Genomic DNA, 27,693 nt, shown 5'->3' with positions numbered 1-27,693 from the left:
TGCAGGAGGACAGCGAGGTGTACCAGTGTATGCTGGAAGTGGAGAAGGTGTTCGTGGAAATACTCAGCAAAAAGTTGCCTTTCTATCACTACAGTCGTGACCCTGTTGCCAATGGTTACGATGACCATGGCTACAGCAATCGGAAACGCTCTCGACGATGAAGAGACGTCATCACACATGTACATCTTTCCCATCCTGGCTTCTCGTCAAGTAGTTATCTGTACATTGGGTGTAAATTAGCAAATTGTCATTTCAAAGTTGTTCAGTAATTAAGTTAACTTCATTGTTGTTTTTCTCATCTCAAAATGCTGACGAAAGAAAAATTATGTGAATATTTAGTTCTGTTGAAGAGAGTGTACATATCTTTTGGTGCAGAAATTTAGTGATTGTATACATGTTCAGTGTATTCACGTGGTAAACTTGAATTTAATTTGAATTTATTCTTCACTTTTTGACTGTTTAATGAAATCAGCTGATGAAGATTATCAACAAATCATTTCTTATTTTCAATCTTTCCCAAGATTGTTGAAATGGGACATTGAGCTAAATCATTTTTTTTTTCTTCAGGAAACAGTGCATGTATCTAATTGCATCAAAAAACACAAATTCATTTGGAAACAAAATTCCATTGTAAATACTCTATTTTAGTCGTGAGATAGTGTTTTCATGTTGTATTTGTAAACTGTACAGTGTTGAGTCGGAGACTGTCAAGTCCTATATTATTTTATGTAAAGTGTATAAATGTAGTCGTGATCACGATTTCAACCCCATCACTCTTAACGGCCATGCAGATGTGTGAGAAGGAATTTTAGGCATTTTACTCGAGACAGAATTATCCCATATTTTAGTTGTCAAATGCATGCGTTTCTTCGAACACCAGTCCCATTATCAGTTTAAGATATGAATGGATGATTACAACATGGTTAACTGTGAATCATGACATTGTGTTTTATTGTTAGTTAAATGCGAGGTTACTGTCATTGTAAAATCAGTAATAATTTGAGTAGATGCTGATCTCATTATAATAAGATCTTCGTGCTCGCTACTGCTACACAAGGATCTGAGGACATCGGATGATCCCATTGCAGCTAACGTCAGAACGACCTTTTCCAAACTTTGACCGACCAATGAAATGACTATCAAGAATTCCACACTAGCCAATTAGAAAGCATCTCTCACAAGCCTTAGTGTACTATTTTCAAACCGGCAACTTACAGATATTGATTCAAAATTTGAAAGCCAAACAAAAGAAAATGCTTAATTTTTTAGATGTCTGAGATTGTATAGCAATATTTACCACAGTTTAAGAAAATCTCATCCGTTTCAAGTGTTTATCCCATTGAAAAGAGAGATAGATAGTTTTGCTGGAATCAGTCATACAACCCCTGTCCTTCAGAATACCCTGTGTTAACCTTTTCACGGTTAACATGATTAAGAAACAAGATCTGATTCTAATAAGATTGTGTAGATACAAGAAGACCAGGCGTTACTTTAGTAACTTATTCAACCAGGAAACATGTTGACATTGCTTTGTTAATCTTTGAGAAAGATTTGCCCCAGGTGACTGGTGTTTAAATCTTGGCCTCCAGTTCCGTATGACAGTGAGGCGTTCCCTGTAAACCAAGTACCTGTATGAGTGTCTCTTACAACTTGAAGGCTAATTGGAATAAGATGACAGGTTCTCTGGCATTTTGCTGCTGACAGATGTTTTTTAGCCTTACGCCCATGGATTTGAACTATTTTGTTGATTGTAATGAAATGTCTGCCAGAGAAAGTCATCACTGACCTTTGTATGTGATCTCTTGTTATGTGACTTGTGTTTTATTAAATTGCAAAAAGCATGAATTTAATTAATTTCATTTAAAGAAGTTCATTTATGTGGGAGCAAAATTTACCCAAGGCTGGTTATATATAATTAACAGATTAAATGGATTTTATATCAATATCCAAGTTTACTTGTTTGAAGGTGTGGTGGTTCTGTTGAAACATTTGTCTTTTGACATTAATATTTAAAGAGTAAGAACATTTGTTATGTACAAATATTAAAGAGTAAGAAACTTTGTCACTAGTCATTCTGTTGCCTTCATCTAAGAGTATTATCTAGTTCCACAGTATTGACTATCCATGACATACACCTCAGGATGTTTCTGAAAATGTGTTGTGTTACATTGTAGACCAAACTTGACAGGTTGAGAGGAAATCACTGAAAGTGGCTTCGTCTCTGAAATATGTAGAGATTGATACAGATAATTGGCTTCAAGGTATTCAGCAAATGTCTAAAAATCCCAAATTGAATTTTTATAGAATTAATTTCAGGTTATTACAATAACTTTCTATAATTCAAAAAAAAATATTGAAGGAATTGAGGACTTTCAAAACATTCCCATTTTGGACAAACTAATAATGATCTTTCTCGTGAACTTATAAGAAGCAAGAAAAAGGAAAAGATGTAAGTAATGCTCAGACTGGCTGACTTGGTTGATGCATGTCATCATATCAGTGAATGAATTGATGTTCATGTCAATCACTGAATTACCGGGTCCAGACTTGATTATTTAGAGACTGGAATACCGCTGATTTTGGAGTTAAACTACAAGCAAACAAAAAAATCTAATCATTGTAGACATTGTTTTCTCAACAACTGAACCAAGCTAGTTCATGTGACACCACTTCATAATATCAACCACTGGTTGTCTGTCCAGAGTCGTTGTTTACAGACCACTGTGATGTAGCTGGAATGTTGCTGATGGCAGTGTCCCACAACTATTGAATCAGGCAGCATGGAGAAGCAAGGCTCTTACTGACCTTTGCTTGGCATACAGAAAAGATTGGTCAGCATAGCTTAATGTGACTACTGCTTGGATTGATGATACCGTAGGATTCAACAATGATACATCTTAATCAGGACCAGTAAATTTTATGATTTAGCTGGGTGTCCCTTGATCTTTTATACTTTTAACTAATGAAAAGACACAAAATGATGGAATATTAGCACAGACGAAGACTCCATGAAATTGTTCGATTGTCTTCAGAAATGGGGCAGCACCTCAGTAGGTGCTAAGAAACTGACACCTGGGCCCACTTGCACAAAACGATCTTAGCGCTAAGACTATCCTAAGCCTATGATAATGTATAGGAGTTAAGATGATCTTAGCGCTAAGATCGCTTTGTGCAAGTGGGCCCTGATGGGAGACTTGGCCCCCAGCAACCTATGCTGGTGGCAAGAGGGGACTTAATAGATCTGATGGTCAGACTTGGTGACTTGGTTGATGGCCTGTCAACGTACCCTACAGTATGGATCGTTTCTGGCAGTTTCAATCTCTGATTGTCTAGTTCAGACTTGATTATTTACAGGGTGCGGTCATATAGCTGGAATAGTGCTGAGTGCAGCGTTAAACAACAAACACGCACAAAGAAACTAAGACCTTTATACGTTAACCAGTTACAGACTAGTCTTTCTGTGATTGTTATGAAAGGGGCATCGTATTGTAACCTAAACAGTCCATTAGGGAAATACCCACATGCTTGAATGAGATTTTGTTGCATACACAAACTACAGCAGTAACATATAGGAAATGTTTTAGTCTGTTTAGTGGTTCATTAGAAAATGTATCTTATTTAATATCTAGGGTATGTACTTAAAAGTTGCAGAGCAGCTGATCAGAGTGTCTGACGAAGAGTAATTTATAACATGTCATCCTTTAAATTAAAGCTTAACTTGACATTGAGTGGTGTTCTGTGTTCTTTCTGTCAGCTGCCATGGAGATTCTATGGTGCCACACAGGACCCCTTCCACAAAGCGATCCCAGCGCTACAACTACCTAAGCCTATTTTGAAGTATGTGAGTTACGATCATCTCAGCGCGCTTTGTGGCACGAGGCCCTGGGCAATTTGAGATGAAATGCATCTAAGAGGGGGAATTGGGTGTCCAGATCCGGATCAAATGTGAACAAATTCATCATTCAGCTGAGTTGGTTTCAAGAGTGGCTCCTCCGCTCAAAATTCAGTTGAATTTAATAAACACTTTAGACAAACTTCAGTGACCGCTCTACCCTTATGATTCTTGGATTGTACTCATGATGTGAACCAAGCACCTGCACAATCTTGATCATGTAGACCTTTGAGATTCTCTGCTGAGAAAAATCTCATCGGAATTGGACACACTGCTTGTAAAATGTGGATTGTGTAATTCTAAAATGGCTTTTGAGTATATCACCAGTGATATCCATCTCTGCGAAGATGTCCTTGACAGCACAGACCGTTGTTCACATCACCAGCTTGGGTGCATTTACCAGACTGCTGTGATGAAACTCCAATTGCGCAGTCACATGTGATTTCAGACTTTTAGCCATCGTCTTAGTTAACGTCGTACTTCACCAAATGTCAAGAACAAACGCTGATCGGGGGTCGTTTGTACAGATACCCCAATAGGGTAGATGGATGCGCATGATGTCAATAACTGGATTGTCTGGCCCATACTCAATTATTAACAGACCATGTCGGTGGCATATTGCTGAGTGCAGCGTTAAACGACAAGCAGTAATGACTGTAGGCTTCTCGTGCTTCTGAGTGAGAATGGTTTTACGCCGCTTTTGGCAATATCAAGACAGGGGACACCAGAAATGGTCTTCACACATTGTACCCATGTCGAATCGAACCCGAATACAGTGATTGACATCATGAGCTTCGATCTATGCAATTGGGATACGATGACATGTATCAAAGTCAGCGGGCCTGACCATGTGCACCCTATCCCGTTAGTCGCCTTTTACGACAAGCATGGGTTGCTGAAGACCTATTTTATCAGTTAACAAAAATACAAAGATACTGTTAGGGGTTGATAAAAATCAGTAAGTACCTCCATACACTAAACGAAAGCAACACACGAATACCAGGTAACAGTTTAATCCACATGGTGCAAACAGTTTAAACAGATTCAATGCTGGCGTGCGCCATGTGTCATACTTCGCGGAAATAGATTTGCGTGCACATTGGCCCTGGCCTGCCAGAGCCTTTAACAATAATACACATGGTACAGACACACTGTAAACATGTCGAACACCAAACGAGGCGACACGTATTGGTATGATTGACGTAAACTCAGCGTAATTATTGAAGGTCACCTCGATATGTTGGATGTCGACCATGAACATATGCCAACAGGCGTCCATAGGTCTGAGTATGTTGACAATGTGATTAACAGTCGAAGAACATGTTGTTTATGCCTATGTCACACTGAGTGGATGCTTTTATGAAACTGAAAAATGGGCGACAGTTAAAACAATGAAAAGTGCAAGATTGTAGGGGATGGAAAAGCTACCCAAACGCACCCCTGAACGCAACCAGTGGTTTAGCCCGTGCATGTGCAGTACATGACAAGTAACAGTCAATGGGGGTTTTAAATAGTTCATTCCAGATGCAACTGAACATCACTTTTGGAAGTTGAAAATGCGACGTTTGTTGAATACGTTTATTTCTTATTATCTGCGTGACCGTCAATAAATAATGACACGGGGTATAATACCAAAACAAAAGATTACCTGAAGTCACCAATGTTTTGAGGAAAATTCCAAAGAGATACACCAAAAACCTGCTTTACAAGAATCGCAACAGTGAGGATTTGCATCGCCTCCATAGCGATCGGATGGCGATCTGGTAGCGACCGCACTCGGGAAACTTCGCCCCTTTCCGTAACCACAAAAGAGACAATTTCAGCAGAAACGGTCGATCGTGTTCAGAGGCAGCGCCGGAGCCTTACAAGAGTAGACCGTGATCGGGGCCGACGTATTCCGTTGAGTTTTCAACAGAAGCGTCTCTTGGCTTGCAGCTAAGGGGCGAATGTTAAGGGACAATCAGTTGGTACTGGCGATGAGGTGCAGGCACCTGGCTCGGGTAGACAGGTCACAGTTACACTGACGTTTCCTCAAACCGGAAGTTCCTGCTTCCGGGCCCTGTCTCTGTTAACTCCTTCAGAATGGCGTGGTCAAACTCAGCCAATTCCTGTGGCGTGTCCCATCTGTCGCCCTTCAGGGAGTACAGCCTGGATCCATCGAACACGTGTTCGTTGTCATGACGAAGATTTTGGTGAGTCCCTGAAACAAGGATGCCTCCTTTAATCACAGGTGTCATAGTCAGCCAGTGGAATACCGCATTTCCTCGATTAAACTTCCGGGCGTTTATTTATTATAGACGCTCTTTACCCCAAACGTTTAATCGCAAATATAATAATTGGGAGAATAAAAACTACCCGGCATTTATTCGAGTCCTGGCATTTATTCGAGACCCGGCGTTTATTCGAGACCTGGCTTTATTCGATATCCGTCGTTTAGTCGAGGAACTACAGTTGTTTACGTTTGCAGTACATGTACAATGAGAGTACCAGTGAATGAGTGGGTGAGTGTGGTTTTACGCCGCTTTTAACAATATTCCAGTTATATCACGGCGGGGGACAACAGATGTAGGCTTCACACATTGTTCCCATGTGGGGAATCAAACCCGGTCCTTCGGCGCGACGAGCGAATGCTGTAGCCACTAGGCTACCCGACCGCACCGATGAAAGTATCAGACGTGGGTCTCTTATAGTTAGTGAGTGAGTATGGTTGTACGCCGCTTTTAGCAATATTCCAGCAATATCGCAGCGTGGGCACCAGAAATGGGCTTCATACATTGTACCAATGTCGTGAATCGAACCCGGGTCTTCGGCTTGACGAGCGAACGCTTAAACCACTAGGCTACCCGACCGCCCCGGGTTTCTCAGGGTTCTTAGCCCTGTTAGTGTAGTGAGGGACTGCACACGAACACGTTTATCTAAATCAAGACGGGGATATTAAAAGCTTGGCTTGATATTCTGAACTGATATTCTAACTACGGGTTTTGTCTTCGTTGGAATAATTATGCGTTAAAATAATTATGCTTCTTTACTTAAAATTATATTAACAAGCAATAATTGTAGGAATTATGGCAAGATCGGAGCGACCATTTGCTATTCAAGATTGCCTCTGGATATACAAAATGAAAACAGTTGTTCGTCGTAAGTGGATGCTCTACACTGGGGGATTCAGAGTGGGGTGCAAGAGGTGGGGTGAAGGAGAAAAAAAAATGTTTCTGGATTATTAAATGGTTGTTTCTTTCGAGTGCACAGGCGGCAGGTTCTCGGACATGCGCACCTCCAATCCTGTAGGTCTGCAGGGTGGCGAACTCGGGGTTGGTGGAGCAGTTGGGCATGTACAGGGTGTGGTCGCAGTACAGGACGTCTGCCAGGCAGGACGCGTTACAGTCCCGGGACGACATCTGCAACATAAAGCGCTAATTACAGTCGGGGTATAGAAGCAGTAGCAGGAGTAGAAGTAGAAATGGGGGAAGTAGCAGCTGTGAATCAGTAGTAGTTGCAGAGGTAGTCGTGGTAGTTGCAGCAGCAGCAGTTGTAGTAGTGGCAGTATGTTATTTAACGCCGCAATCAGCAATATTCCAGCTATATGACGGCGGTCTGTAATTAATTGAGTCTGGACCAGACAATCCAGTGATTGACATCATGAGCATCGATCCACGCAATTGGGATCGATGACATGCATGAACCAAGTCAGCGAGCCTGACCACCCGACCCTGTTAGTCGTCTCTTACGACAAGCACAGTCGCCTTTTACGGCAAGCATGGGTTGCTGAAGATCTATTCTAACCCGGATCTTCACGGGTCTGTTAGTTTGGGGGTAGGGTATCAGTAGGTCGGTACACCACACCCTATGTTGTTCTTCCATCCCCACGGAGGTCAACTGGAGCCAGAGCAGAGCAAAAGATAAGCTTTTGGTTATTTTGGTATTTCACTCAGGGGTTTGATTCTGATTGGGTATCCACCAGTATTCAGGTTTTTTTAACCACCTGTTTCTTGACATTTGGGTATTTAACTTAAAATCTGTTTCGTAACAAGCCCTGTAAATCATTTATAACTATGTGTACAGTATACCCAGGGTTAGAAATTGGCACTAGTCCTATAGTCCTTGCCAAACTCCCCAATAGTAAAGCTATCCTAAGGACTAGTAGAATTTTGACATTTTTAAAGGTTCTGCTATATGCTATCATTATAAGGACTAGTGGACTGAAACTGTTAGTTTCTACCGCTGTATACCTGCGTATTCATTTTATTTCAATAGCGTATTTTTAGTTTTTGTTGCGTATTTGATACGCTAGGATCTGATTTGTCCGTATTTCAGTATTTACGCAAATACGCAGCTTATCTCGAGCTCTGCAGGGGTTCAACCAGCCATAAGTACGATTCAATGGATCAGCCGGTAACGAAGAGAGACACTCTCCAATACTCAGGGATCCACTCGACGAGATCCTTCTACCTGGGCGTGTCCCGTCACCTGCTGCAGTTCCCACGCGAGTTGTCTGTTCCTCTCTTCAACCTCCGCCAGGTGGAGCTGTTGTCGGCAGATCAGCAGGTGGAGCTCGTTAATCTGGAATGTTAATTTCTTCCGTCACTGAAATGCCTTCACCAGTCGTAAAACGTGTAAAATGAAGACCAACTTAGATGGGCCAGTGTTAAACCAGTTTCAAAATCGTTCGTCCATAAGGCGTGCCAGAAACCCATCACAGTTCTGGGTTTGAATCCCGATTCGCCCATCTTCCCGAGGCAAGATATTTAACTGACTTTAAAAGTCCAGTTTCCACCCTTGTCGAAATAGGCTGGAATTCCTGGGCTCGATCGTAGCGCCACCAGTGGGTATTACGAGTTACTTCCCTTCTAAGCCTCTCCTATGGACCAATCAAATTCCACCTCTCGTTTCAGTTGCATTTGCTTTAAACGAAATGGGGGCGCCCCGTCAGGACGATCTGATCGATGATCAAGCTCTATATTTTGAAAAAAACGGGTCTTACATCGCGAAATGCATCAAATCACGTGAGCACCGTGATTAAACACATGAAAAGATTTGGAAAATATCTGTTGACAACGAGTTGGCGGTGTACATGCTTTGCAAAACCTGCAATCGACCGAAATCTGCATGACAGTTTACGAACCGGATTTCGATTTCGTTGCGCGATTTTGATTGGACTATGCATAGACTCGTTAGTCCAGCCAAAATGTAACTCCATAATGCCAACCTAGTTTGGTGTGTGTGTGTGTGTACTTGTCCTGACTAACAACGATTGTATAGTTATCGCCCACTGAGATACGATGCCGCGGTTTAACATGAATACCCCACTCAGACACGTATACCAACTCTGAGCCGACCAGTCCTTGTTTTAAACCCCTTAATGCCGAGCGCCAGGCAGGGCAACAACAAGTACCATCTTTTAACGTCTTTTGGTATGACGCGGCAGGGGATGGATCCACTGCGCATTGACGTACCTAATTGGCAGTCTGAATGAGCTGGGTTACCTTGTTCTGTTTGGCGGAGTCAATGGCAATTGCTTTCTCTCGGTCGAACTGCACGTGCAACAGGGAGTCGAGAACTCTCCACAGTGCCCCCGTGTCTGAAATCGTGACACACGTCAATCAATCTGGGACCACATTTCAAAGTCTTCTCAAACAACGGGTGACTGGTCCACTGATGCGTTAGGGATCAACCTTTTGATATTCTGGCAATTTCATCAACATCAGATCTTATAGTTCTCGCCACCGCTTTTGTTTAAGATCTGATTTTAATTAGATTGATATTCTAGGGCAGGGACTGGGATTTTGTATGGAGATTAGATATTTTTTGAGCTGCTGTACCAAAACCAGATATTTGTTTCATTCACAATTACGAACCTGATTTTTTTTTAAATTTTGTATCGAGATTAGATATTTCTTCAGCTACCGCACCAATACCAGAAATTTGTTTCATTTAAAACTACGAACCTGATTTCTTTGTAAAGAAAAACACCTTGTAACAATGTAATTTTTGTGGCAGGCGATTTCCTTTTTTTTCAAGTCTGAAGCATAATTATTTTTTTCAAGAATTTTGGGGGACAATTTAATTTTTTCGATAAAATCTCTACCCCCGACCCTCAGAATATCAACTGGGCCCACTTGCACAAAGCGATCCTAGCGCTAAGATGATCGTAACTCCCATACTTTAACATAGGCTTACAATAGTCTTAGCGCTAAGATCACTTTGTACAAGTAGGCCCAGAGCTGTAATGGTAAGCGAAAGCTGTGCTAATACGCTTTTCTTCAAATGTTGTTCTACATGCGGTGGGGTTTCACCAAAGTCGTAGTGCTAAGATCACTTGGTGCAAGTGGGCCCTGGTCGGTCCCTTACAAAATTCGCCCAAGGAGTGGAGAGGCAGTTTCTTTGATATGGAAAAACAGTATCAAGTAAACTTAAATAAAAATCAGCAAATTGCGCCCTGTAGCCGCCTCGGGATCCGCTGGTCGTGGGTTTGAATCCCAGATTCACCTTGGACATAACCATCGATCTGTCAGCGTCACATCTGTATTCGTGGGTTTCACCAATGTTTTGAACTTCTTTAACCAGAGCTGCTTACTTACACTCTCTTACTTAAATAAGTGTTTTAATCAGTCCAACTGTAGGGTATTGGGGTGGGGGGGTGGGGTGGGGGGGGGGGGGGGGGGGGGGGGGTGCGGGGTCTTCTCAAGACGATTACAGTAACGATATTTGGCGACACGGGTTCGTTGCGTTTCTTTTTTACCTCTGGACTGCTCCGCTTCTCTCAAAACGTTCTTGAGGTAGTTGGAGTCGGCCCTGATGCTCTTCTTGACCGTCATCCATTCAAACTCCCTGTCCTCCAGGCACAGCTGTGGACAAACAGAGGACATGAGGACCAGGGCCCACTTGCACAAAGCGATCTTAGTGCTAAGATGATCTTAACTCCCATACTTTAACATAGGCTTACAATAGTCTTGGCGCTAAGATTGTTTCCTGCAAGTGGGCCCAGGGTGCCTTTTCGCGAAGCCTCTTAGGCTACGAGACGGTTTACGACCCTCCTAATAAAGGATCGTCTTACGATCATTTTTTAAGCCTCTTAACAACGTCGTACTGTCAATCTTAAACTAGGATGTCGCGAGAGTTCACGGCGTCGTATTTTACAAGCAACGGGACCGGAAAGTGAAAAGGCACCTGACAATGTGATCAGGGCCCCGTTCCACAAACTTAACCATAAGGTCGCTTTGTGGAACGGCGCCCATCTGATGATCAATAGGCCTCGTTATATCGCCAAGACAGTCCCCGATTACGGCTGGGACGGGTAACTCGGGGACCCGGGTCGGGTGGGTACTGAGTAGGACCCGGGTACCCATAGGACTGACTACCCGGACCCGTGGTTAGTCACGTGATATTTTGTGTAATGACTAAACTTATCTCGAAATCTACGGTTACACTACAAGTCATTAATGTTTGTTTTTCTTTCTGACTATGCAGCCATAACTGATTTAAGTCAACTTCAGTGTATGCATGACCAGATTGTTTAAAACATGTATCTAAATACGTTTTGCCAGGGCTATGCTATAAAGGTTCCCCATCGGACATTTTGAGACATCTCCTGAGACCTACAGTGGGTACCCGGGTAGAGAAGGGTAATAGGGGGCGGGTACCCGGGTAGTAAATTTTGACTCGTCCCTGCCCTGTTCCCGATCCACAAAATTACAAGGTAAGCCTGGGCGGAAATCAATATACTATTCAGTTCTGTTATCATGAAATGGCACCCTGGTGGGTGGGGTCAATGGGGACGAGCTTACAATCAACTTTGACACTTACAGTCAACCACGCTGTTATCATTCAACCATCCATACAACCAGCATGCGTGTGTGAAAATACGAGCGCCAGGCAAGGTAACAAGAAGTACCATCCTTATCGTCTTTTGGTATGACGCGGCCGGGTATCGAACCCCACACCTTCTCTTTCCTGGCGGACGTACTATCACTAGACCACGGAGGCGGTCGTATGTGTACGTCAGTGCTGATGTGTCCCATGTGATTTATAGTAAAGGTGGGAGTTTCATTTTGTTATGGGTGAAAGCAAATACGTATGTGTGTAAAAGGATGATTAATATCCTACACATGTACCAACCTCTATGATTTCTAATTGCGGTTATATCATATCATTCTTGCATATTTCCCACTGGACTCAAGTAAAGAAATATAGAACAGAACTGAATCGAGTACGGTGATCCAGTGATTGACATCATGAGCATCGAGCTGCAAAAATGGGATACGATGACATGCATCAACCCTGTCAGCGATCCAGTTAGTCGCCTCTTAAAAGCATACTCGTAGTCGCCACTTACGATAAGCAATGGTTCCTGAAGACCTACTCAACCGGATCTTCACGGGTACATATATACATACATACATACATACATACATGCAAGTGCAGTGCAGCATCATATATGATTCACGCAAGCTTGCGGTTATACATCGGTTGATTAACTGCACAAAATACCGTACGATCGAGTATGATTGTATTTTGATGATTTTATTTCAAGGCTGCTTCCGCCAATTTACGTGTGTGTCTGTGTGTGAAAAGGGAATCCCCAATGCACAGGAACTCGTTATTGGTCAGCAAATATATACTATATACACATACATATACAGGATTAGAAACTAACAGTTTTCGTCCACTAGTCCTTATAATGCTAACATATTGCAAAACCCTTAAAAAGGGCTAATTTCTACTAGTCCTTATGATACCTTTACCACTGGGCAGTTTGGCAAGGACTATTGGACTAGTGCCAATTTCTAACCCTGATATAGGGGGTATATAGTTTTATTTACTGACCAATACGAGTACCTGTGTCCCAATGCTACACAGTTCTTATATTAATATCCCGCTACTCCACAATTTACATGTCATTGAATCAAATATGCACTCATTAAAACACACTGTATGAGAGAACGATTAAGCCTTTTACACCAACACATAAGCCCTAATCAGAGACCATATAATAGATTATATGGTCTCTGCCCTAATCTATACCAGATGTAGAAGTATGTGATCAATTTTCAATGTGATTCGAAGTAGTCCATTTCTCATTTTTTAAATATATATTAAGGGAATATATAACTATTTTCTCAGTTCCTAAGTCGCACAAGGTAAGTGACACCATTACATCATTCATGGAATAAACTACATGTATGTTGAGTTGCCAAGAGCGGTGACGAAAACTCGAGAATCTTCGAAGAGTTACCTCCCTTACAGGGATTCCCTCTTAAGCTGTGACGTCACATTCTAGAGGTTTCCGGAAGAGACGAGACAGTTGTACACAAATCCACGCTGGTGTGGAAGTATGGAGAAGGTAAGGGGACTGGTATATATACAGGCGGTCTGTCAGACCACAGCCATACACCAGGCTGGAAGCGTACACTACTGTATACTACCGATACACAGCGAAGCAGAGAGGGAGACTACACACTTTCTGTCTGTCAGATACACTGAAGTGACTTAGTTCAAGAAGCGATTATTGAAGTTTGTTGTTTTGAAGAGAATGGCGCCTAAAGGAAAAGCTCCCGCCATTGGCATAGACCTGGGAACCACCTACTCTTGTGTTGGTGTGTTCCAGAATGGAAAGGTGGAGATTATCGCCAACGACCAGGGCAACAGAACGACCCCCAGCTACGTGGCCTTCACTGACACAGAGCGTCTGCTCGGAGATGCCGCTAAAAACCAGGTGGCGCTGAACCCACAGAACACTGTGTTTGACGCCAAGAGACTAATCGGCAGACAATTTGAGGACAGCACTGTCCAAAACGACATGAAACACTGGCCGTTCCGCGTTGTCAACAGTTCAGGGAGTAAGCCCAAACTACAAGTGGAGTACAAGGGAGAAAAGAAGACGTTTGCGCCTGAGGAAATCAGCTCCATGGTGCTGAGCAAGATGAAGGAGACAGCTGAGGCGTACCTTGGACAGCAGGTGACTGATGCAGTGATAACAGTGCCTGCATACTTCAACGACTCTCAGAGGCAGGCGACCAAGGATGCGGGGGCCATTGCAGGGCTGAAAGTATTGAGAATCATCAACGAGCCTACTGCAGCTGCCCTGGCCTATGGCCTGGACAAGAACTTGAAGGGGGAGAGGAATGTGCTCATATTTGATTTGGGAGGTGGCACATTTGACGTGTCTGTGCTGACCATAGACGAGGGCTCCATGTTTGAGGTGAGGTCAACTGCGGGGGATACTCATCTGGGAGGGGAGGACTTTGACAACCGAATGGTGGACCATTTCCTTCAGGAGTTCAAGAGAAAGTTCAGGAAGGACATCAGCAACAACGCACGTGCCATGAGACGTCTGCGCACTGCATGTGAACGTGCCAAGAGAACTCTGTCCAGCAGCACGGAGGCCGGTATAGAAATTGACTCCCTGCATGAGGGAGTGGACTTTTACTCCAAAATTAGCAGGGCACGATTTGAGGAGCTGTGTTCCGATCTGTTCCGCTCAACTTTGGAACCAGTGGAGAAAGCTCTGAGAGATGCTAAACTGGACAAGTCTCGCATCCACGATGTGGTGTTGGTGGGAGGCTCCACACGAATCCCCAAGATTCAGAAGCTGCTGCAGAATTTCATGAATGGCAAAGATCTGAACAAGTCCATCAACCCCGATGAAGCTGTGGCTTACGGAGCTGCAGTGCAGGCCGCCGTGCTGAGTGGGGACACGAGCGACGCCATCAAGGATGTTCTGCTGGTGGACGTTGCGCCGCTGTCCTTGGGTATCGAGACTGCTGGAGGTGTGATGACCAAGTTGATTGATCGGAACACAAGAATCCCCACCAAGGCAAACCAGACCTTCACAACCTACTCCGACAACCAGCCAGGGGTCAGCATCCAGGTGTTTGAAGGGGAGAGGGCTCTCACAAAAGACAACAACATTCTGGGCAAGTTTGAGCTCACAGGTATTCCCCCAGCCCCCAGAGGTGTGCCTCAGATTGAGGTGACATTTGACATTGATGCTAATGGCATCCTGAAAGTGTCTGCAGTTGACAAAAGCACTGGCAAGTCCAACAACGTCACCATCAGTAATGACAAAGGTCGTCTGAGCAAGGCCGACATTGACAGAATGGTGTCTGAAGCTGAGAAGTACAAGGAAGAGGATGAGAAACACAAGGAGAGAATCGCTGCCAGGAACCGCCTGGAGAACTACGTGTTCAGTGTGAGGGCCAGTGTGGACGAGATGGGCAGCAAGATGGAGGATGTGGACAAGCAGACAATAAGCAAAGCTTGTGAGGAGACGCTGCGGTGGCTGGACAACAACTCCCTGGCGGAGAAGGAGGAGTTTGAGCAGCAGTACAAGCAGCTTGAGAGACTCTGCTCCCCGGTCATGTCCAAACTCCACAGTCAGGGACGTCCGCAGCAGCAGGGCGGGGCCGGCAGAGGGCCCAGTGTGGAGGAGATGGACTAGACACATTCATTCAGGACTGACCTAAACAGTATTAGAATAACACGTGTGTAATGTTGTATGAATGAATGTTGGTGGTTAAATGTTACAGATCTGTTTATATTGATTCAGCACACTCTACATGCTGATCATGACACAGTATGATGTTTATATTTTTCAAACTGTTTTGAATAAATATTGAAAAGCATTTGATTGTGTTTTTTTATGTTTCAATATGCAACCTGTAAGTTGTTTGGGCTATCAGTTGTTTACTGTCATTTTTTCTGTTTGTCATGAAAAGGAAAGAGATTGATCCACTTCTTGGAAAGGCTTCTGTCAACTGGTTGATATATTTGCAACTGAGGATGAATTAAGCTCTATTAAATTCATGTTTATCGGTCAAACATGTTTCCAGTTACAGAGTTGCATCCCTTAGTTGTGCTAGGATGGTGGGTTCAAAACCCATATCCACCCCAATTATGATCCTTGGTTTGTCAGCACTGCATCTATGCCATTGGGTTTCACCAGAGTGATGGGGACATGGGTGGCCCAGTCGTCTAAGGCGCCGCGATTCGCTGTTCAGAGTTGCGTCCCTTGGGCACGCCAGAAACCTATGATTGTGGGTTCGAATCCCAGTTCGCCCCGATTATGTTTCTAGGTTTATCAGCTCGTGCTCGTGGGTTTCACCTAAGTGATAAACTTTCAGATCTGCATCACTTCGAGCTTTCCTCCCACATCAAGCTGACACGCCGCGATGTAACTGGAATACTGTTAAAAGCGGCGTTCAACCCAACTCACTCACTCACTCACTCACCAGAGTGATTATCATGTGACCTGTTGTCATTTATGGTTTCCTGTCCTTTCAGCAGACATGGTGTGACACAACCGATACATATTGTTCAAAGCAGCATTAAAAAACACTCACCTTCCTAATGAGTAAGTCTAGTTTTACATCACTATTAGTAGTATTCCATCAATATCATGGCGGGGGACACCAGAAATGGGCTTCACGTGCTGTACCCTATGGGAAATGGAACCCAGGCAACGAGGTTTAATTGCCTTAATCACGAGACTACCCCACCAGCCGCTCACCTTCGTAGCATGTGTGAGGAAGTATGGTTCTACACCAATTTTAGGGTTCTACACCAATTATTCCTGACATATTGCACATTCCTCTTCATACATTGCACCAGTGTGGGGAATCAAACATGGGTGATCAGCTTGAGAAGCAAACTGTTTCACCTCCAGGCTGTCCCACCCCTTGTACGTGTCCTCTAGGCTGTCCCACCCCTTGTACGTGTCCTCTAGACTGTCCCACCCCTTGTACGTGTCCTCTAGGCTGTCCCACCCATTGTATGTGTCCTCTAGACTGTCCCACTCCTTGTACGTATCCTCTAGGCTGCCCCACCCATTGTACGTATCCTCTAGACTGTCCCACTCCTTGTACGTATCCTCTAGACTGTCCCACCCATTGTATGTGTCCTCTAGACTGTCCCACCCCTTGTACGTATCCTCTAGGCTGCCCCATCCCTTGTACATGTCCTCTAGACTGTCCCACCCATTGTATGTGTCCTCTAGGCTGCCCCACCCCTTGTACGTGTCCTCTAGGCTGTCCCACCCCTTGTACATGTCCTTGAGGCTGTCCCACCCATTGTATGTGTCCTCTAGGCTGTCCCACTCCTTGAACGTGTCCTCTAGGATGTCCCACCCCTTGTACGTGTCCTCTAGGCTGTCCCACCCCTTGTATGTATCCTCTAGGCTGTCCCACCCTTTGTACCTATCCTCTACTCTAGGCTGTCCCACCCCTTGTACGTATCCTCTAGACTGTCCCACCCCTTGTACCTATCCTCTAGACTGTCCCACCCCTTATACGTGTCCTCTAGGCTGTCCCACCCCTTGTACGTATCCTCTAGGCTGTCCCACATCTTGTACGTATCCTCTACTCTAAGCTGTCCCACCGCTTGTATGTATCCTCTAGACTGTCCCACCCCTTGTACATATCCTCTAGACTGTCCCACCCCTTGTACGTATCCTCTAGGCTGCCCCACCCCTTGTACCTATCCTCTACTCTAGGCTGTCCCACCCCTTGTACGTGTCCTCTAGGCTGTCCCACCCCTTGTACGTATCCTCTAGGCTGTCGCACCCTTGTACGTATCCTCTAGACTGTCCCACCCCTTGTACATATCCTCTAGACTGTCCCACCCCTTGTACGTATCCTCTAGGCTGCCCCACCCCTTGTACCTATCCTCTACTCTAGGCTGTCCCACCCCTTGTACGTGTCCTCTAGGCTGTCCCACCCCTTGTACGTGTCCTCTAGGCTGTCCCACCCCTTGTACGTGTCCTCTAGGCTGTCCCACCCCTTGTACGTATCCTCTACTCTAGGCTGTCCCACCCCTTGTACGTATCCTCTAGGCTGTCCCACCCCTTGTACGTATCCTCTACTCTAGGCTGTCCCACCCCTTGTACGTATCCTCAAGGCTGTCCCACCCCTTGTACGTATCCTCTACTCTAGGCTGTCCCACCCCTTGTACGTATCCTCTAGACTGTCCCACCCCTTGTACCTATCCTCTAGACTGTCCCGACCCTTGTACGTGTCCTCTAGACTGTCCCACCCCTTGTAGGTATCCTCTAGGCTGTCCCACATCTTGTACGTATCCTCTACTCTAGGCTGCCCCACCCCTTGTACGTGTCCTCTAGGCTGTCCCACCCCTTGTACGTATCCTCTAGGCTGTCCCACCCCTTGTATGTGTCCTCTACTCTAGGCTGTCCCACCCCTTGTATGTATCCTCTAGGCTGTCCCACCCTTGTACGTATCCTCTACTCTAGGCTGTCCCACCCCTTGTACGTATCCTCTAGACTGTCCCACCCCTTGTACATATCCTCTAGACTGTCCCACCCTTGTACTTATCCTCTAGACTGTTCCACCCCTTGTACATATCCTCTAGACTGTCCCACCCTTGTACGTATCCTCTACTCTAGGCTGTCCCACCCCTTGTATGTATCCTCTAGGCTGTCCCACCCCTTGTATGTATCCTCTACTCTAGGCTGTCCCACCCCTTGTACGTATCCTCTAGGCTGTCCCACCCTTGTACGTATCCTCTACTCTAGGCTGTCCCACCCCTTGTACGTATCCTCTAGGCTGTCCCACCCCTTGTACGTATCCTCTAGACTGTCCCGACCCTTGTACGTATCCTCTAGGCTGTCCCACCCCTTGTACGTATCCTCTAGACTGTCCCACCCTTGTACGTATCCTCTAGACTGTCCCACCCCTTGTACGTATCCTCTAGACTGTCCCACCCTTGTACGTATCCTCTAGACTGTCCCACCCCTTGTACGTATCCTCTAGGCTGCCCCATGCCTTGTACATATCCTCTAGACTGCCCCATGCCTTGTACGTATCCTCAAGACTGCCCCATGCCTTGTACGTATCCTCTAGACTGTCCCACCCTTGTACGTATCCTCTAGGCTGTCCCACCCCTTGTACGTATCCTATAGGCTGTCCCACCCCTTGTACGTATCCTCTAGGCTGTCCCACCCCTTGTACGTATCCTCTAGACTGTCCCACCCCTTGTACGTGTCCTCTAGGCTGTCCCACCCCTTGTACGTGTCCTCTAGGCTGTCCCACCCCTTGTACCTATCCTCTAGGCTGCCCCATGCCTTGTACGTGTCCTCTAGACTGTCCCGACCCTTGTACGTATCCTCTAGACTGCCCCACCCCTTGTACGTATCCTCTAGACTGCCCCACCCCTTGTACGTATCCTCTAGACTGTCCCACCCATTGTAGTATGCTGTAAGAGGTGAGCTAGAATCAAGGGGGACCAGGTTGCTGCTGAAAATAGAGTGCTCAAATGTCGGACTGCTGATGTGCCCTGGCTGGTTAATTCATACTTACAGGCTGGTGAGATTTTGTCATTTGCCTATAAACTGTGGCAACATTTTCTACAAACTACATAAATCTAAGAAACATTGACTTTTGATTGATTACTGCAAGGGGCAAACATCTAAGAATGGCAACAAACCTCTGACTGAAGTAGATACTGAAAGAGGTTTCTTCAAAAAAAGGAATACCCAGTCCTAAGAACAATCAGCAGTCATCTTTTCTATTGCCACTAACGTGGCTATATCCCCTGCCCCTGTTGCAGAATTTATGACATAATTAAATCTAAACAAACCGTCACCTTTTTTAACTGAGGTGGAACTTGTCATGGAAATTGTAAAAAAAAAGAAGAGTTTGGAACCTAAGTCCATCTTGCTGCCATGGAAATGTAAAAAATAAAAATTTCTAAAATTTCTAAATAGCAAAAGGCACCAGTTCAGAATGTACCTGACAGACCTGCAAATTTCATGAACAAATATTGAACGGTTTATGAGTTATGCTCCGGAAACGAACCCTACCGTCACAGAACCTAGGTCCATCTTGTTGCCATGGAAACGTTAAAAAGAAAAATTTCTAAAATTTCTAAATAGCAGACGGCACCAGTTCAGCATGTACTTTACATACCTGCAAAGTTTGATGAAAAAATATTGAACGGTTTATGAGTTATGCTCCGGAAACGAAACGTGACGGACGGACGGACGGACGGAGCCCGTTTCTATATCCCCCGCCAACTTGGCCGGGGGATAATTACCAAAGAAACATGAACCATTTTCATTTCGAACAACCAGGGAAAACAGTTCGGCCTTAAAGCAGTCTGCCAGCAAATAGTGTATGGTAAAGTGATATACAAACGTACAGTGTTGGTGTGGTCCAAGGGAGATAATCCACAAGGTAATGCGCTGGGGAAGGTTTGTAACTTTGTCACGTCATTCATGTCCCGCCCATAAACAAAACGAAGTCGACACTACGATAATTCAGCTTCACTTTCTATCGTAAATATCTCTGCCCCAAAAGGGGCGGAGATGTTAGACCATACTTTTCACGTCCCGCTCATTTTTGGTGTCCTTTTTGCTCAGGAATGCCCCCTGACGGATTTCGGAACGCTAGCGCTTGCGCGCTTATATATAAGCAAAGCTGCCTTACGAAAACGCCCGAAGTGGGGACCCAAATATTGCAGTTGACCCTAATCAGGAAAAGGCGAAGCAGCAGCTCTTCTTATTTCCAATATCCCGAATTGCATGGATCTTTTGGAAATATCTACGTAAGACATCGATATCCCTTTGATGAATGTCTAGTAGTGAGTGAGTGAAAATTACAATCACTGATGTCCAAGATGCGGCTGATTCTGGGTCGCATCGTATATGATGCAAAGATCGAAGCAGAGGAATCAATGATGGGATACAGTCACATCCCTATCGCCTCGTGACTATAACAACACATGTAATGAGATACCCCATATCAGCTTCTGTATACCATGTGAGTTTGTCACTTTGCACTTTATACGAATTTTTGAATAGCCGTTTTAAATGGAAATATATACATCAGACTTTACTTTTTGTCCAGGTGTAAAGATATATTTTGCCGAGGATCGAGCAGGTTGTTAAACGTGTCGAGCCAACGCACTAACCTGTTGTGCACTTAATTATGAAACACGTATTTACCCTATTTGGCAACATGGGGCGGGGCTCCTCTGTTTATACTCCCTTCAAAAACTGAGGGGCGGTCGGGTAGCCTAGTGGTTAAAGCGTTCGCTCGTCACGCCGAAGACCCGGGTTCGATTCCCGACATGGGTACAATGTGTGAAGCCCATTTCTGGTGTCCCCCGCCGTGATATTGCTGGAATATTGCTAAAAGCGGCGTAAAACCATACTCACTCACTCACTCACTCAAAAACTGAGGTCGCGTTTCAGATTATTACACTTATAGAGCGCCAAGATAAGACCCGGGTTAGAATAGGTCTCCAGCAATCTATGCTTGTTGTAGGAGGCGACCCTGTTGCCCTGGGTGCCGTGATACGAAATAACCTTAGCGTTACGACTGTCGTAAGTCTTTGTTAAGGTATGGGAGCTACGACCAACGTAGCGCTAAGATCTCTTCGTACAAAGGCATCCTGGTTCGCCCTCCAACTGCACGTGACAAGCACGTGACTCACCTCCAGGGCACGCCGCTCGTGCTTCAGTTTCAGGATGAGGTCCTTCTGCTGCTTGGCGCGCTTCCCAGTGATAACATGGTCTTCCTCTCGCCTTTCGGCTTCATTCAGCAACTCTGGATATATATAGAAATGGAGTAAGTGAGTTGGTTTAACACCGGCACTTCGAGCAGTTTTTCATTTTTACGAAGGGATGTCGGTTTGGATGTTTTGAGTAGAAGAAAACCCTATGTGACCTCAGTCGGCTTTTATCGCATTTTTATGACACCTGGCAAACCAAGGATTACTACGCGGCAGTGTCGATCTCCGGTTCGAACCACCAACATAAGTTGATCCTGTATGACGGGCATAGCCAATAAAAGCGTGGTCGTTATGATGGTGTCACGCGTACCTTTATCTTATGTGGACTTTTATAAGATAGCTACGCGATAAATCGCAAAGAACAATGAAGAACGAAGTGTGGTTTATGTCACGATAAGACATTGTTCTAACACGACGTCATTTCTGAAGATTCGAACAGGCGCTCGCAACTTGATGACGTCGTAAATTGGACGTCTTTTAAAGAGGGAAGTGACTAGTGAGTTGTTCCTCATAGATGTAGCTAGGCAACGTAGATAAACGCATTGGCCAAACGTTTGCACCCAAAAGTGGGAGAGATGTGACAATCGGTCCTTGGAGGTAGGGTACAGAAAAGAAAAGACCAAATTTAATCCCCCTGTTCATAAATTGGACTTGTCTGACATTGTTGCGGTCGGATTTTATTCAGCAGCGTTAGAAAGTGGCACTAGTCCTGTAGTCCTTGCCAAACTGCCCAATAGTTAAGGTATCATAAGGACTAGTAGAAATTTGCCCTTTTAACAGTGGGAGGAAAGCCCGAAGTGATGCAGGTCTCGGACGTTTACCACTTCGGTGAAACCCAGGAGCACGGGTATGGTGCTGACAAACCTAGAAACATAATCGGGGAGAACCGGGATTCGAACCCACAATCATAGGTTTCTGGCGTGCCCAAGGGACGCAACTCGCGGCGCCTTAGACGACTGGGCCACCCGTGCCCACTTGCCCTTTAGAAGGCTTTTGCTACTTGTTATCATTATAAGGACTAGTGGACTTAAAATGTTAGTTTCCTCCCCTGTTCAGGGAGTCATAATTCCCTAAATACGGGTACTTTTTACTAAAATCCTTAAAGGGTCTATACATAATGTTGATATCTAATATAAAAAATTAACGACTCGTGGTCGTTTATTTTGTAAATATAGACCCTACGCGTAAAGACCTTAAACGATGGTATTAATCGTTTCGAAGGTGTGTTAGTTAACCGTGTTATAGTCAGCTACGCGGATTCATAAAGTTTCCACATCGGTTTTTTTATTCATACCTCAATGAACCGAATAAAATAGTCACTCCTAAAATGGTTTATTTAGAGCTAACAAAACGTCAAGTGTGTTATTCGCCACAGTGGCATAGGTACAGTTGTGTGGAGACCATTTGAGGTGCCTCTCGACCAGATTTGGCTGGAGTATTGCCGAATGCGGCATAAAACCTCATTCACTCACTTTAACCGATCATCTTACACACACACACACATATATATATATATATATATAAACCAACACCATTAAGTGTGTGAGTGAGTGAGTTGGGTTTAACGCCGCTTTTAACAGTATTCCAGTTATATCACGGCGTGCCAGCTTAATGTGGGAGGAAAGCTCGAAGTGATGCAGGTCTAAGACGTTTACCACTTCGGTGAAACCCACGAGCACGGGTATGGTGCTGACAAACCTAGAAACATAATCGGGGCGAACCGGGATTCGACACATTCGAACCCACAATCATAGGTTTCTGGCGTGCCCAAGGGACGCAACTCTGCACAGCGAATCGCGGCGCCTAAGACGACTGGGCCACCCGTGCCCCCCAACACCATTAAGGAACGGTAGGGTGTCTATATAAGACTCGTTGGATACTGGTAGAGCGAATACTTTGCCGGCCCATATTTAAGAACTGCCAAAGGAATTTTAATCTGTTCAAGCATTCCTACTTGATACAAAATATGCTGTATGACAGGCATCTGTGAGCTGTGTTAGGAGGTTTATGGGGGTTTCCGTCGTGATGTTGGATACCAAATGTTTTTGTTGTGTTTGTTGTCGAACACCGCACTCAGCAATATCCCTGCTATATGACGGAGGTCTGTAAATAATCGAGTCTGGGCTAGACAACCCAGTGATTGACATCATGAGCATCAATCCATGCAATTGGGATACGATGACATGTATCAACCAAGTCACCCAGTCTGACCACCCGATCCCGTTAGTCGCCTCTTACGACAAGCATGGGTTGCTGAAGACCTTTTCTACTCCGGAATTTCACGGGTCGGAAACCAAATGCAGTGACCGGCTAAGTACGTCTCCCCTTTAACACACATCAGACTGCAATGGGACCGATCGAAGGTGGTGGCTGTGGTGGTTTTACTAATAAAAGGTCATTAATAAAACAATGATTCTCATTTTTGGTGTCCTGAACAGATGTGCTGTGTTTCAGAGAAATAATAACAGCCTTCCCCACCCCACAAACCCAGAATATTGAATAATCGGTCCCCAAATGGTCTAAAAATAATTCCGACCTTCAAGGTTTTTCTTGTGAATTGTCCATTTCATATTGACGCCTTGTAGCAAGTCTAGTACATCTTGAAAGTCCTGTTCAAACTCGCTCTGCTTAACATCATCCTTCAAACTGCCCGTTTCTGGTGGGTTGTCGGAGTCTGTTTGTGTATCAGAAGTTACTGAGGTTTCTGCTGCCGTCTTCAGAAGACCCACCGCGTCTTCAACGTGAGCAAGAACACAGTTCAGTTTGATAAGGTTCTCCTCTAGAGCCACCATATGGGCTTCGGCATCTTTTATCGGATCCGTGAGGGGGGCGGGCGAACAGGGGGAGGAATTATGGGGGGACGTGTCCCCAGGGCTCTCTGGGAAACAGCCGAGACACGTCAAACCTGTCGTCTGGTCCTTGCTAAATGACGAAGTGTCGTTTGCCTGCAGTTTGAGTGGACTCAGTGACGGACCCAAATTCCGGTTCACGTATTTCGGAGTGGTTGGGTATGTTTTCTTGTCCTGGCGTGGCACTGTGGGTGTTACTGCGGGAAATCTTACGGTTTTCTCGGGGAGGGTACCTTCACTAACGGTGCGACGGATGGTACTGTCATCGTTAGAAGCAGACTGTAAGGTATCACCCGCATCCGTAATCTCCGTTATTGTGATCGTTGGAAAACGCTCCTCAGAACACTGATGCCTAATGTGCAGGCTCGCGTCAATGTCACTGCTGGTCGGGGTGCACATCTCGTCCTGAAAATGTGGATTCGTGTTTTGGTTGCCTTCCTCGTCTTCCTGTCGGAAGGCGTCAGCAACAATTCCCGTAACCAAAGCGTCTGTCAAATCTTCATCGTCTGAACTATATGCGTCTTCATATACATAAACGTAATGATCATCGCACGCCATCTTGTACCAAGTTATGTGCGAATGTCGTTGACGTCACGGTTATAAAAAGGTGTGATGTCACGACAGTGACGTCATAAGAGACGCACATTATTGACGTCATACACATTTTTTGTTTACGTTGCGCACACGCTGTCTCACAGCCGGAGTGTGTTGGTGATAAAGGTTGATGTAGTGAATTTTAGGGTTACGGAAAATATTAAAATATTGTTATAAACATTGTCAGACATGTTCAGATGGTTCACAACTAGATATATTTCTTGTTTTCTCTTGCACGTTTTGTATTGGGTTTCTGGCAAGATCAATTACCGGACAAAAACCGAAGCTATGCAAGCAACTGTGCCCTGTGCAACGTTATGCGAGAATTACGCTCGTGCGGCTTTGGGTCTACCTCTAACTATAAATTAAATTACGGAGGGATGTAGCATATTTAATTTTCTATTTAGTGTGTAAAATGTAACTGCAAATAGTAAATTGGTTTGAAAAACAAACAGTGCTAAGTGATATCCGAGGTTTTCTCATGCATAAAATGATTTTCTCATACGTGAAAAACTAGCACATTTCACCATTTTTATCGTACACCGATAAAAGTACTTTATGTGCGACGATGTTTTTTTTAAATTTTTATTTAACATGTCTCATGGAAACTGAGCGATCAAAACACTGCCTTATGTCTTCACGACATAATGATATACTATGCAAAATAAGTAGGGGATGGTGGGAATCATCAAGTGAGTGAGTGAGTGAGCATGGTTTTACGCCGCTTTTAGCAATATTCCAGCAATATCACGGCGGGGGACACCAGAAAATGGGCTTCACACATTGTACCCATGTCGGGAATCGAACCCGGGTCTTCGGCGTGACGAGCGAACGCTTTAACCACTAGGCTGCCCCTGGGAATCATCAAGACATATCTTCTGATCTATATGGTATTGGTAAATGGCAATGATATGATCGTATCTGGCAGTAGGATCAGATCTAATGGGTTCTAATGGGTGGTGTGGTGAGGTGGTGACGCACAAGGTCGTTACAGAGGTCGGGGGTCAAGTTCGAAATTTGCATTGGCAGCCAACGTCAGCAATATCGAATAAAACCTCCTCTGTTGGCCAGACTTGCACAAATTCTTCGAGGCATTCTTTTGATGAGGAAGTAATTAGAGAAATGGGTGGGTCTAGCTTACATGTTCATTAGCCCTTAGCTTCCCATATTCATCTGAGTGTGAGTATAATTTGACTAATGTTGCACCATTATTAATCGAGTAATAGCCATATCATCAAATGTCATAAACTGATAAAACTTTGACACCTTTTTGTTTGACGTCATGGCTATGTCTTTGTCGACGTCTTTGGAGATAGACGACATTGGTATATTGATTAAATATACATCTCACTTATTTTTTGTTCATGAATTTCATTTTTGTATGAACAATCTTGATTTGTAAAACACGTGCACTTTTCAGGCATCAATTTTATATAAATAAAACACTGCAAAATATAGTGAGTGGAGTTAGCGGTAGCGAGAACTAAGATCTGATTTTAATGAGATTGAATTTGACGTCGCACTGGTAAGCAATAATCCAGCTATATCACAGCAGCATGGAAATTATCAAGTTTGGGCCTGGTAAACAAGTGACTGATAGCATGAGCATCGATCACTGTAATCGATGTGTGACACGATCAGCCACTGTTTTACGGGTGGTGTGAAAATGTGTGACTATTTTCTGTTTTGCTGTTTTTTTCTTCTGTCCCTTTGTAATAACTCGGTTTTGAGATCTTTGTTCAAAATGGTATGGTCTGTTGACAAAAGTATTCAATTCGAAAAAAATAAAAAATCATGTTATTTGTGTCTGAAAATATTTTTTTCAGCCGTGTGACACTAAGAAAGAACTAAAGGTCTGTATTCTAAATAAAATGTCAAAGGGTTATTACTTCCTACGTTCAAAGTGTGTTGACATGGTTTTTTAAGTCTTTGGGGGGTTCTGAATTGAAAAACATGTAAAAAGGTGGGGATCGTTACCCACTTGGGTAGAATGTGTGAAACCCATTTCTGGTGACCCCGAGGGGCGTTCGGGTAGCCTAGTGGCTAAAGCGTTCGCTCGTCACGCCGAAGACCCTGGTTCGATTCCCGACATGGGAACAATGTGTGAAGCCCATTTCTGGTGTCCCCCGCCGTGATATGGCTGGAATATTGCTAAAGGCGGCGTCAAACCATACTCACTCACTCAGTAATATTGCCCAAAGCAGCGTAAAACCATACACACTCACATACCCCACACACTAGCCTTGCACAAGTCTAAGGCAATAATTATTAGTTTAATCATAATGCCTAGATTATATAAATAACAAGAACAAGTTGTCTCTATAAAGGATTGGCGTCCCTGTACTTTCCGCTTATGTGGACCTATTATAAGGATAGAATAACTATACACCCTTGGACTTACCATTCAGTACAGCCTTGGAGGCGGTGGGGTGGGGTGTGGGAGATTCTCTGTATATGTGTAGACATTATATAAGGCTATATAATTTTGTTTTTCTCTTGTAAATTAACCAGTTCTCAACTAAATTTACATTTTATCTGTGAAGAACCATAATTGTGAAAAATTAACAAGAAGCCGATTCGTCTACTTCCGCCGATGAGGAGTGTAAACTAGGGATCTGTCTATAATGATTCAGAAGGCACCGGAGCGGTCGCGCATATGAACAATGACACTAGTTAGCAAGTATGTTATTTATTTGATAGAATATCAACTTTCCATTTATATCATATCGATGCATTTAATATGTTGTTATTATTTTGAGGTTCAAACAACAAAACCTTTTTGTGCAATATATGGTGTATGCATTCGGAAGATATCGGATGTGTACGTCATTCATTATT

General features: G+C 44.3%; 3 protein-coding genes across 4 annotated transcripts in view; 2 read left to right on the top strand and 1 right to left on the bottom strand.

The window, feature by feature from the left end:
- LOC124120733 (tyrosine-protein kinase BAZ1B-like) overlaps positions 1-3,728 on the top strand; it is a 38,325-nt gene extending 34,597 nt beyond the window's left edge. The window contains exon 32 of the mRNA XM_046483615.2: positions 6-3,728. Coding sequence (XP_046339571.1) covers positions 6-161 — 156 coding nt within the window. The 3' untranslated portion in view covers positions 162-3,728. The remainder of the gene's footprint in view (positions 1-5) is intronic.
- A 1,161-nt stretch (positions 3,729-4,889) lies between these two features.
- On the bottom strand, positions 4,890-24,851 carry LOC124120724. 2 transcript variants are annotated; one of them, XM_046483604.2, is made up of 7 exons: positions 23,949-24,851; positions 21,335-21,447; positions 10,632-10,737; positions 9,376-9,470; positions 8,342-8,452; positions 7,167-7,290; positions 4,890-6,092 (listed from the first exon to the last, which is right to left on the bottom strand). In XM_046483604.2, exons 1-7 carry the CDS (start codon positions 24,817-24,819, stop codon positions 5,908-5,910), a joined length of 1,605 nt encoding a protein of 534 aa, XP_046339560.2. In that variant the 5' UTR covers positions 24,820-24,851; the 3' UTR covers positions 4,890-5,907. The 2 variants fall into 2 exon arrangements, with proteins under 2 accessions (XP_046339560.2, XP_046339561.2); XM_046483605.2 differs by having other exon boundaries at positions 8,360-8,452.
- LOC124120723 (heat shock protein 70 A2-like) lies at positions 12,763-15,513 on the top strand. Its single transcript, XM_046483603.2, has one exon. The coding sequence runs from the start codon at positions 13,422-13,424 to the stop codon at positions 15,327-15,329; it is 1,908 nt and encodes a 635-aa protein (XP_046339559.2). The 5' UTR covers positions 12,763-13,421; the 3' UTR covers positions 15,330-15,513.
- Positions 24,852-27,693: the final 2,842 nt, after the last annotated feature.

Source organism: Haliotis rufescens, unplaced genomic scaffold, assembly GCF_023055435.1.
Source record: "Haliotis rufescens isolate VD_foot unplaced genomic scaffold, xgHalRufe1.0.p SCAF_6, whole genome shotgun sequence".
Lineage (NCBI taxonomy): Eukaryota > Metazoa > Mollusca > Gastropoda > Lepetellida > Haliotidae > Haliotis > Haliotis rufescens.
Note: the sequence above shows the minus strand (reverse complement) of the source record. Positions and strands in the feature narration are given on the sequence as shown.

Bases quoted from the DNA above. Each gene is read 5' to 3' on its own strand.
- LOC124120723 (XM_046483603.2), top strand. From the start codon at position 13,422: ATGGCGCCTAAAGGAAAAGCTCCCGCCATTGGCATAGACCTGGGAACC.
- LOC124120724 (XM_046483604.2), bottom strand. From the start codon at position 24,819: ATGGCGTGCGATGATCATTACGTTTATGTATATGAAGACGCATATAGT. The intron at 8,453-9,375 runs GTAACCCAGCTC...TTAACATTCCAG, and splicing joins ACTCCGCCAAACAGAACAAG to ATTAACGAGCTCCACCTGCT. The intron at 6,093-7,166 runs GTGCGCATGTCC...TCCTTGTTTCAG, and splicing joins GCAGACCTACAGGATTGGAG to GGACTCACCAAAATCTTCGT.